The 12,537-nt window shown below is 38.4% G+C and overlaps 1 protein-coding gene across 1 annotated transcript in view; it reads left to right on the forward strand.

The window, feature by feature from the left end:
• Positions 1 to 1,874, forward strand: part of BRD9 (bromodomain containing 9) — a 23,005-nt gene extending 21,131 nt beyond the window's left edge. Inside the window, exons 17-18 of the mRNA XM_026843609.1 lie at positions 604 to 771; positions 1,524 to 1,874. Of these exons, the coding sequence (XP_026699410.1) occupies positions 604 to 771; positions 1,524 to 1,624 (269 nt within the window). The 3' untranslated portion in view covers positions 1,625 to 1,874. The remainder of the gene's footprint in view (positions 1 to 603; positions 772 to 1,523) is intronic.
• Positions 1,875 to 12,537: the final 10,663 nt, after the last annotated feature.

A 12,537-nucleotide genomic window follows, 5' to 3' on the forward strand; every position in this document is an offset into this window, starting at 1 on the left:
CTACACCATATCCTTAAGCTCTAAATTGACCCTACTCTTAAACACCTCCAGGGATGGGGACTCCACCACCTCCCTGGGCAGCCCATTCCAACACCTAACAACCCCTTCTGGAAAGAAATACTTCCTAATACCAGTCTGAACATTCCCTTGTGCAACTTGAGGCCATTACCTCTTGTCCAGTCGCTTGTTACTTGGTTAAAGAGACTCATCCCCAGCTCTCTGCATCCTCCTTTCAGGTAGCTGTAGAGGGCGATGAGGTCTCCCCTCAGCCTCCTCCAGACTAAACACCCCCAGTTCTCTCAGCCACTCCCCATACGACCTGTGCTCCAGACCCTGCCACCAGCTTCAGCCATTCTCATGGCCCTCTCCTTCATCTTTCAGCATTGCCAAATTCATTTCAACATGTGTTTCTTGAAACTGAGAACATATCTGCAGCTGTTGCTTTGCATAGCTGCAAAGGAAAATGCAAGATTGAGGTCTTTTGTGTGATAGGCAACACTTGTGATAATTTATTTTAGAATTTTTTTTACAGTGACTCGGTAATTCCTGAGTCAGTGTGCACATACTAATTAAGGTTTTTTCTTGGTAACTGGTGGCCTATAGGGAAAGTAAAGAAGGAGCTTGATCATGACGATAACCATTTACATCTGGATGAAACAACTAAGCTGCTGCAGGACCTCCATGAAGCTCAGGCGGACAGAGTGGGATCCCGGCCATCATCCAATTTGAGTTCCCTCTCCAATACCTCTGAAAGAGACCAGCATCATCTTGGTAAAGTTCGCTGTGTCCCAGAAGTTGCAGTACTTCTGCTCTAATTGAAACTGGTTGAAACTTATATTTTAATTTACATAAATCTTTGCATGAAACTACTCTGATAAAAAACAGTGTGCTGAGTGATACAGGATCATGTTTTAATTTTTAAGTATGCATTGCAAATGCAACTTAGAAGATACAGTTTTGGCCTGTGGAATTAAGGATGCTAATTGTAGTTACTTATTTTTTGATTTGCCATGATTGAAGTAATTGTGAAGTAAATTGATACTGACAAATCCCTATATGCATTTGTGGTTTATGCTCTTAAAAATACTGAGGAGTATATAACGTTTATTTTACTTCCACATAGTTGTATACAGCAAGTTACAGGTGGGATTCTACACTAGCCTTACAGTGTCAACTGTAAAATTCAGCAATAAGACAGGATGATAGGGTAACATACCACTTAACAATTTGGTGTCATTTCTAAGAAGTTAGGAGATGTTGGTTTGATGATAATTACCTTACATATAATTTTTCAACAGAGTAATGGCTGCTTTTTCAAAGAGGATTTAAATTACTAAGGAATCTTGTAACTTCTTTTTCAAAGTCTCGTGTTTAAATATCATTTAAATGTCTGTCTTGCTTTAAAAGTCTGAAAGGAACATGTAGAGTAACCATGCTGTTTATATACCTAATTATCTCTACATTATTTTTCTGTACTTGTAAAGGTTTTGATTTTATTTTTTTTTTCTTTTCATATTCTACAGGAAGCCCTTCTCATCTGAGTGTTGGAGAACAGCAAGACATGGTTCACGATCCCTATGAATTTCTTCAGTCTCCGGAAACCTCAAATGCCACTACTAACTAATCTGACATGTATTATATGTATTTTGTATTTTAATTGTATTATGTTTTTATAAAGTTTTTGTCCATGGCAGAAACCTCAATTTTTTTCCTCTTTTCTGCGAGGATTCCTGTATAATATTATCATACATGCTGGATTAAACAAAAGAAAAATACCTACTTAGTATATTATGTTGTTAGCAATGTACCAAAACCTGCTTTTGATTTGTTTGTTGAGGGAGGTCACTGTCTACTGGTGTGTAAATATTGGCTGATGTGTTAGAAAAATTTGTCTTTTATAGAAACTAAAAAGTGATAGCTTTCCCAGTATCATGGCAGTGGTCATGAAATGTTTCTACTAGAATTCTCTACCAATTCTGTTCGGGTCTTTAACATCTTCAGGGAGGAATATTTTATTTCAGCAGTGACAGAACGGCATGAATTGTGATCATTATGTTTCCCATCTCCTAACCCTGATTTGTAGAAGTTGTTTCTGCTTCCCTATGCTCTTAAATATATATTTTTTTTTAATCACTCTAGAGAATACTTAATTTGAGTTACTTGCATTAAAAAACTCACTACAGAAATTCTACCCTGGATCTAAAAAAGATGGATGTTTTTGTGATCCCTTGTGTCTTGAAACAAAATATAATACTTATATTTTTTAATTGGATATGTATATTTACTTGGAAGGAAGAAATACTGGATAAGTGTGCTTTTCAGTAATTTTAAAATAAAACTTTTATAATTCAGTACTGATGTAACTGGGGCATTTTGTACCATTGATATGTGTAAGTTGGCAAATGTTATGAATTTTCAATATTTTGTAAATATTAATAAAAATACAAAATTACTTTTGATGTTTGCAAATGTCTTGTTCTTGCCAGGAGATAATTTGCTACCTTAACATTACTAAGTCTAAAACAATAGAGGGTTTTGGTCTGAATTTTTGTGCTGCTTCAAAAGATAAATTTCATCATGCCACATACAACTGTAAAGAAAATTAACTGAATTTCTAGGAACCAACACAGAAGTCTGTCAGGTAACTGATATTAAAGCCTTGATAAAGTCTAAATAGGGAGATCTGGTCATTCAAATTAGGTATTTATGGTCTTGACTGTTTCCTCTTCCTTGTCCTCCGAGATGCTTCTTCCCAGCCCTTCCCCACCCCACTTCTCAGGGTTCTGTTTGCTGTTTGGATGTGACATGTAATTTTATGTTCAGTCAGCTGTGATACTGGCAGATGCCCTTCAGCCAGTCAGTTTTGCAAAACAGTTAAGGACGCAGTGGCCCGCTAAAGGCTGGAAATAAAAGAGTATCAGGAAATGGGAGCTCCTGAAATCAGCATTGCCCAGCAAAGGCAATTTGATAGCAAACCCTTTATAATTACGAGCTCTCTCAGTTGTGAAGGATCCTACGCTTCTCTCAGAATGAAAATCTGTAGCACACCCCTCACGCTGTCAGGATGTCATTCTGGTGTCTTGCCTTAATACTGAGCAGAAGCATAGAGTTTTGTAAGACAATTTGATAGATCAGAGAGGCAGATTTAATAGGCAGATAGCTATCTGCCCTTGATATAAGTATCTTGGTTTTCTGGTTCAGCCTGAGGTGAGAAGTTTTGGTCATTTAGAAAGTTTGGTGGCTAACAGTACTATTGCAGCTTTAAGAGATGGAGTGTATTTTTAATCAGTCTTTAAGCTCGCTCTTTTTTTTTCTTCTTTTTTTTTTTTTTTTTTATTTTACAGAGTGCACATGGTGGTCAGGAAGGGTTGGGATGGCACAGCTAGAAGGGGCAGAACTGGTGGAGGTCATAAGGCCCAGATACTCATCACATGAGTTATTGAAGGATGATTACTTTTGTGTGTACAGTGAAGGTATTCCTAAGTGCAAATGTGTAATTCTGTGTGTTTAAGCTCTTCTTCTACCCACTCCCCCCCAAATACCTCTGAATATAGTATCCTTTAACATAAAATCCTTCCTCAGCAGCTGCTCTTAAGCCTACAAAGCATACAGTCAAGATGAAAAGGGAGGAATTGATTCTAAGGCCCTGCTGTCATTTTCCAGAAGGCTGAAAGGCAGATGTTGACTCTCAAAGAGCCATTTCTGTTATCTTTGAAGTGCTTTCAGAGCTGCAAGAGAATAATATGAATTTGGACCTAGGTTCAGCTCACCTTAGTAGACTTGGTTTTGTTATACTGCAATTACCATGCCCTTGTGAAATGGTTGTCAGGATAACTACGCTCCCAATCTTTTCTTGTCCTGTCATTAGGCAGTACTGAGAAGAATCTGTGTCTCTCTTCTTAACTCCCTCCTGTCAGGTATGTGTACACATTGATGAGATCCCTCCTGAGCCTCTTCCATGCTGAAGAGTCCCAGCTCTCTCACAGCCTCTCCTCATAGGAGAGATGCTCCGATCCCCTCATCCTTGTTGGCCTGTGCTAGAATTGCTCCAGTGACTCCATGTCTCGCTTGTACTGGGGAGCCCAGAACTGGACACAGCACTCCAGATGTGTCTCACCAGCGCCGACGAGAGATGAAGGATCAACCTCCCTCGCCCTTCTGGCAAAGCAATGCTGTATGCAGCCCAGAACAGGGATGGCTGCCTTCGGTGGGAGGGTTCGCTGCTGGCTCATGGACAGCTTGTAGTCCACCAGGGATGCCAACACCCCCCTCTGCAGAGCTGCTTTCCAGCCAGTGGGCTACCAGTCCAGGTGCAGGATTTTGCATTTCCTTGAACTTCATGAGGCTCACCTCTGCCCAGTTCTCCAACCTGCTTAGGTCCCTCTGAATGGCAGCATGTCCATCTGTTCTGTCACTCTCACAGTTTTGTATCATTGGGCCCTGGCTTTCTTAACCCCATCCCTTCAAGATCAGACAGCATCTCTATGTTCCTCCTGGGTCACCTGCCCTGTTGCCAACTCCTGTACATTTCCTTTTTATCTGAGTTCAGCCAGGAGCTCCTCTGTGCAGGCCTCCAGCTACCTTTACTTAATTTTGTACCTGTCAGGATAGGCTATTCTTTAGCTTGGAGGAGGTGATCCTTGAATATCAACCAGCTCTTCTGGACATTCCTTTTCTCTAGGGCCATATTCCATGGGATTCTTCCAAGGTGATCTCTGAAGAAGTCTATTCTCCTGAAATCCGTGTCTGTTGGCCCTGCTTTTTGTCCTGCTACCCCTCTTGGTGTCTTGAACTCCACCATCTCATGTTCACTGCAGCCAAAGCTAACCCTGCCTTACAAATGAGGAAGAACTCCTTGGGGGTGTGGAAGTATCAGGTCCAGCAGAGCACCTTTCCTTGTTAGCCTCTCAATCAATTGTGTCAGGAAGTTGTCAATACACTCCAGAAATCTAGATTGCTTGTGCCCTGCTGTGTTGTTCTTCTAACTCACCATAAGTGATGAAAATATACTTGTAGTATCTTTCTGATAATTTGCAATGTTTTAATTTTCAGATCCAAAACTGTTTCTTGTAATCACACATAATACTGAAAGATACCCTTTGAACACACAGATTTAATTTTTTCTCTTTAGCTACCATAAATAAACCTTGGTAATAAATGTGATATACAAGGATGTATTATATACAAGTGCATCTCTCCTGTACTACTTGCTACTCCATCTCATATTGCTTAGTCCAAAGATGTAAAACTGTGGCAGCTTCTTCTTTTGAGACAACCATAACAAACTTATACAGAAAGTTAAATTCCAAAGAAAATAATATTATGAACACAAAGTAATCACATCAACACAGATATTCAAGCTTGGCAAAATCCTTAATGAAGTGAGTTCAAATGGTGGCTATGGGGACAGGAAGGTCTTCTCTCAGGAGGAAGCCACCAGACAGGTTCATCTTGCATCTTCAGCAGTGAAACTGCCATTTTACAAGAATTTGTATTCACTCCTACTCCAGTTTTCCTTATGCATTCCCAATGAATATGTAAGACATTGTGAGGTCAAAGAATCCCATAAAGTTTTCTTCCACCAGGCAAAGGACTTGCATAGATGTTTGTGTATGGCAGTTCTTCCTCTTCTTACATACACTTACTTCTGAAATTTTAGCAGTTCACAGATCAGGGAAAGTGTCCATGTGTCAAGCACCATGGAAAACAGAAATACAGAGAATATATCAAGAGCTGGTCATTCGTAACAACTTGCCCTGCATCACAAAACAATTCAGTTCTATATGGAAGCTGAGAAGGGGAGGGGTCTGTGTACTTTAAATCTAATTGCAATTGGAAAGAATTGCCATTGAAAGAAGTCCCTCAAGGGAGTTACTTGGATAAAATAGACCCAGGCACTTTCAGAAGTGCATAGTAAGAGGACAAGAAGTAACTGGCATGAGTTGCAACAACAAAAATTCTGACATTTTCTTATCAGGAAAAAAATCTTCGCTATGAGAATGGTCAAGCATTGAAACAGGTTGCCCAGAGAGGTCATTTAATCTTTGTCTTTACAGGTTTTCAGATGGATTTGGAAGTTAATTCCAGCTAGCTTGGAAGCTAACTTTGACTGAAGCAGGAGAGGTGCCTTTCAGCTAAGCTTTTTCGAAGATTCTGTGATTTATCTACTACAATCATGAGATCATCCTCCTGAAAGGGCCTGAGATTATAGCCTTCTGGAATAGTTTACTATGAGAAATGGTGAGAAACCACTGGGATTTTAATGGAAAAAGTATCTACACCCTCTTCAATTTAATTACATTGAGAAGGCAAGGACTCCAGCTATGAGTAGGACAGACTAGATGGAGGAATCTGGTCTAAGTAATAATTGTACTGAGAATGTGAGTATTGATGGGTAAATGTTGTTGAGACATACTTAACCTTCAAGATTAAATCAAAGATTAGGTTAAAATCAGAGATTTCTCTTTAAGATGAAGATAATACTGTATGGTAACATTTTGATAGGATGACTTCAATCATGTTTTTTCATAGTCTACCTGAGTGAACCTAGGAAAAGATGACAGGTTCCACTAACATCTTATTTGAACATTCATCTAGACCACTAAACTGTTTTCAGATATGGATGCAAATACCTCTAACACTGCTAGGAAGTCTCCTTATTAGGGAAGACCTGAATTTTAGAGAAAGGTTAGAGAACAAATTTTGTTAATAATAGTGAACACAGACATTTCTGGATGACATTTCCACTAACCATGTTTTCACTGAAGAATTGCTGAGCCAACTCTATTGATTGCTATTTTAGACTTGATTATGATAATGAATAGAAAAGAGATCTTTAGGAAATTTTGGGGTTGAAGAAGGATGACTTGATTTAGCTTAATGGGGTAATAATTGGGTCTAATAGGGTAGACCTTTCACAAAAGACTTCTGTTTCTGGGAGAAATGAAAGTAAATTTGTCACATTTAACCATGACCCATCTGGAATCAAACTGGGAAATTTACTGTCCATAACAAAGGTTCTGTTTTGCAAGAAGACAAACTTTGGTAATGGGATACAGGAATCAGCTGGTATACTGTGCTTACAGAGCTCAGCAGCTTGAAATTTGTGAAGATTTGGAATCTTTTCATTTGAATACACTGAAATAATCAAGCATCTATAGCCTAAACAGAGGAAGAAAGTCTCAGATCAGATGTCTTTATTCCCAGGATCCTCATAGAGTGTTCAGAAAATTAGTTAATTGCAATGATAAGTAAAATGATACTGGATGGAAAATATAAGGAAATGCGAAACAATTATTAACTACAATGAAGTTGATTTAGACTTTTAAAAGATATTGAAACAAGTTTAATTAGTTGAAGTACAGTAACACAGGGTTATTACATGAAGGAAATGAGAGACCATCAGTCTATGGCATGTTCAGGCTTGACTGCAGTGATGCACAAGTCCGTAGCATAAGCTATCTCCCTATTTACTTTCATGTCTACCTGTTTTTAAAATTATGAGCTTGTGGACAGAGTTGTGTTTTGAAATATCCATGTGCAGCTCAGCTGGAACTATTTGGACTTGCCTGTGCAGGACACTTGCAGCTGGGTGGTGACTGCTCTTTAGCCCTGAAGCTGGAATGCCGCCCCTGCTCTAAAGCACACTTGTGCCTTCAGGCAAATCCCCTGATGCATCTTCTGTTGACAGGTGGCCTGAACTCCATCCAGTACTTTGGATGATTCAGGGAGCAGCAGAGTCCTGGGATCTTTCTTCAGTGACATTTTTCTTATTAACCACAGGAGCTCCGGAATCTTCACGGAGTCTCTAGACCTGCCCAGCACCAGGTCAGCAAAGGCCTCTGCCAGCCCCACCTGTAACTCTTCTGCTGGGCTCTCCTCTGCACTCACAAGACTTTCAGGAGGAGCTGGGCCTTCTTACAGCTTGCAGATCCTGCAAGAAGAAATAGTGAAATAAGCAGTAAGAGCAAAATGACTGTGTCCTGCCTGGGAAGCAGTGGGTACTGTACTCTTTCAGTGTGGATTCTCCTGAAAAAGGGTGGCACATTCTGCCCAGCTTCATTTGCAAATATATATATTCCTTTATTTCTTTGTAGATGTTGCACTATGTCAGTTTTATCAGCTGCAGAATCCTTACACAGAGAGAAAGGCCACAAAGGGGAGCACTGCACATTTTTTCCATGTATGCTGGTACCTTAATCAAGGTATGGAGATCTCCTGTCTTGCTCCTCCATCCACGGGATAGATGGGAAAAATAAAAGGTAATGTTAGGAACAGTTGTTTGACAAGGAGAATTAGTCAATTAGAACAGTTGTTTGACAAGTCTTACAAAAAGAAGTTTTGCTTCCAACTCTACTCTGTTTCTCTTCTCTGTTGGTATGAGCTAGGAGGTTAATACTGAAATTCCCCTCTGTGTGGCTACATACTGGTTCATGTAATTGTGTGGAGAGATTTGAATCTTGTCATGAATCTGATTGCTTTTCTTTTCTTAGATGTCAGGCCCAGAAACAAGGCAATTAGCCATTGAAATGTGAAATAACAGTATTTTTTAAGATTTGTTTGCTTATTTTTTTTCCCTTTTGGGAATGGAGTAGATATAACTCAAACCTGAATACTGTACTTGACTGCTACTATTATGTCTCACTCTCCACACTCAGATTTTTCTGATCTAATACCTTTTACAGTTCAGAAGTTCATTAAGTGATAACTTGTGTGGAAGGATTATTTTGTCAAAATATGACCTGTTTTTTTTTTTTTTTTAGATTGCTCCAATTTCTTCTAACTGCTCTTGCATATAATGTATTTTCCCCGAGCTTTTGAGGATACTCCAAGGATGAGCAGCAGTTGTGGAAAGAAAATCTATGCTAGATGAAGTGCAAAAGTTCTATGCTTAGGGGAAGTTTTTGGTTGTTAATAACTTCTATCAGTACCTCTGCTGCACATGCATTTTCCTATCAGTTGCAGCAGTGCTGAAGAAAACATACAGCTAAGCTTTTCTATTTGGGAATTGTTAGAAATGTGTGTATGGCGATGTGTTTGGGCTGCTTCGCTGCTCATGCATTCTGATTCATCACTACCTATGGAAGTAACATCTGTGATCTGCTGCACTGTGAGAGTGTTGACTGTTGGAAAGTGTTTGCATGGTCACACAGCCTTGTGTCTCCCTAAAAGAATTTTAACTGAAAAGTGCTTTTAAAACTAATGTGGTTTTGGCCTCTAGTACAGTAAGTCTGATTTCTCATGCTTAATATGCGTGGTAATTATAATTTGATTCCTGTACCACACCCTAAGTTTACAGTTAGTGAAGAAATCTTTATTAAAACACTTTGAGTTGAATTGCCTACCTTAGCTCTTGAATAAAATTCCACAGCAGAATGTTTAAAATATTCCTCTAGAGGAATGGGCTGATTTGTTTTCGTATTTGCTTAAACTTCTGTGTGTACTATTGAAAACTGAAATAACATGCAGTGTCTTACTTGATATCTTCATCTTGGGTTTCAGACAGAATGCATTCAAACTTTCTGAAATTCTATAAATCACCCTTTGTGGACTCTGTGGATTATATGTGTATATATATATATTCTGTATATTCTTTGCCTCATTATCATATCAGGAAGCACTTTGTACCTGGGGAAGGTTTGCTTATTTATTCAGCCTATCTGACCCTTAAGCAACGTCAGTTATGCACAGCAATCTCTAACTGCAGGCCTAAGGGTGCTAGACAATCCTTTTAAGAGGCCTACTGCCTAAGTTGTCCATGAAAAAAAAAAAAAAAAAAGCTTTTAAGAAAAAACTTCTTCCCAGAAGCAAATATAAATGTTTTTGTTTGGGTGGCAGACATTGACTGGTATCCTCTTTGCTAAATGTACTGATACACATGACTGGGCACACTAAATACCTCAAGAAAAGCTCCCATTCTTTGAGAAATCTCACTCAGAGTTTTCAGCCTCTGGTAAAAAAAAAAAAAAAAAGAGTTTACTGAAGTTTTAAAACAAGTGGTTGGTGTGACTTCTTTCAGTTCAACTTGGTTGTAATAATGCATTTTTACTGTTTCTCAAGCTGAAAGAGAATCTCTTGCTCCTATTTTCTTGTGGCTGTTTGTCTGTGTGCCTTTCCTTGTGCCAGTGGTATGCTGTTGCGTTTTCCAAACAATTCTGGTTGATTTCAAGAAAAGGCTTAGGAAACGATTCTGCCAGTCCTGTTATGTCTTATGTCTTGTCCCATTTGCTCTTGTCTGTGCAGGCTGTAAGATCATATTAAATACATTGAAAAGCTTTGAAATAATCAGTAATGGCCTGTAGTCTTATGGTCCTGTATAAACATCAAGAATTCAAAAAATTTTACTTAGTACTGTGGGTTAATTTAATTTATACCTACCTCTCTGTTTCACTATAAATATACCAGAAAGGTACAGTTTTTGAAGTTTATCTGGTAGACTTTTCATGTTTAGCTCATTTGGAAGATGACTTTATGGTAATATATTTAAATCTGTAATATGTGAATCTGTAATACATGCATAAAATCTCCTAGCTAGGTGGCACCATATGTCAACAGACTTTATGTGAGTTACTATGAGTTTGAGTTTATGTTTCTGATGCTGCCATTGAAATAGAGTTGAATTTCCCAGGATATTTTTTAAAACCAACCCAGAACTTCTATAACAAATTGAGAAAATGAAATGCATTTATTCTAAATGCACAAAAGGATTTTAAGGAAACACTGAAGACTGATTTGCAATTTATTTTTTTTCTCTAATAACTGCTAATAAATTGTGTTGAAGTAAGGATGTGAGCAATGGTAAGAGAAATCATCTTAGTTCTATTCTTCCACAGGATAGAAATGTGTCAGTGAAAATGAAGAATTGTCTAAATAATTCTGAAATTATTTTTTTTTTTTGACACCTATCATCAGACATCTTCAGTGGCAGCAAAGGGAATGTATTGCACACATATGTAAAAACCTTTGTAAACTGATTCAGCATGAAGCAACTTTCCTCCACTGTCTGAGATACACAAGTATACTGGCAGAATTTACACGAAACTATTAGGAACAAATGAAAAAAATCTTTCTAATGTGCCTCCTTTACTCTTTATTTAAAATTAAAAAAAAAGAAATGAAAAAGCACAGGGACCTTTTTTAAACACAGGTACTTCTTTGCTTTCTGAGAGATGAATTGCTATGATGAGATTAATGCAGGCAAGACCTGAACAGCTGACCATCAGAAATAACCTGATTTCTCCAACCCTACATTCCAGGGTGAATAATTGGTCTTTACCATGCTACTCCTTTTCGAGTTTGTTGCTTTGCTGCTTTTTATCTGTGTGAGTACAGTAGGATTTGGAGTCTACATACTGTTACTGCTGCATGGATGGAAATATGCTGGGTTTTTTCTGTATCTTTTTTTTTTTCCCCTAACCTTTTCCCATCCTGCTTGAGATATGTTTTATTATAAAAGCTAATTTGTGTCCAGATAAGGGGAGGGGATGATAAAAACACCACCCACCTCACTAATTATGCTAGAAGTAAAGGCTAGGGCATCTCCAAAGGGACGACATTTATTCCCAGTGACATTTATTCAAACCTCACTTGAATGTTGTAGAACTGTGTTTATTTAGATTATTTAGGTTTATGTTGGTTCTCATCTTGCAGGAGGGTATTGTGTAAGCAACTCTGTGTGTGCACATATTAATGTTTTGAAAGATCCTTTAACTTGGTGGTGGCTGGAGGAAAAGGGGCATAGGGTGGGAGAGAGAAAAAAGCCACAGTTGTTTGGAGGCCAGGGGACAATACATTCCAGTTGAAGGATTTTTCCTAGATTGATCAAAAATGACTAGATGACTTAATCACGGAAAGTACCCTTCTACAGAGAAATGCTTGTCTTTGAATTAGTAAAACAGGCTCTTTTTTTTAGATCATGAGCCTTTCAGGTACTGAAAAAATAATATGCTAGGAAGAAAGCATATCTTTACATGATTTTCAAAAGTATTCTTCACCATGCACACTTTCACTACCTACTCTATAGCCCAGGTAGCAGCGCAGAAAATAAGTCTAAGCAGAGGGGTTTCCTTGCTCACCACAAATCTGCAAGAAGCCAGGTCAAACTGAAGTTTCTCCTCCACATATTTGATAAAGGAAACAAATATACAGAGCAAAACTCCATGCATCTCCATGACTATCCATCATGGTCCGGGTCTCTCTACTCATAGACATCAGGTTACTATGGGCTGTCATTATGTGCTTGGAATGCATTCACTGCTGCATTGTTACCAGGGATTTATTACTGGAAATAGAAGACTTGATGAAACATTTTTTATACTTAGTGATTTGGCTCACAAAGAATTTGAATGATAAGACTGGATACTATTTTTGCGGGGAAAAAGCCTCAGAAGCAGTCTGATGAAAAGCAGAATGTCCAGCTCTCTATTTGCTTATGGGGCATTCTGTCCATTGCATGATTAAAAATCAGTGAATCTGTAGTGGATTTATGAACTAACTTTATTTTTAGAAAGGTCAATATGGATAACATGAAACACCTTG

This window comes from Athene cunicularia (genome assembly GCF_003259725.1).
Source record: "Athene cunicularia isolate RWA chromosome 2 unlocalized genomic scaffold, athCun1 chr2_part1, whole genome shotgun sequence".
NCBI lineage: Eukaryota > Metazoa > Chordata > Aves > Strigiformes > Strigidae > Athene > Athene cunicularia.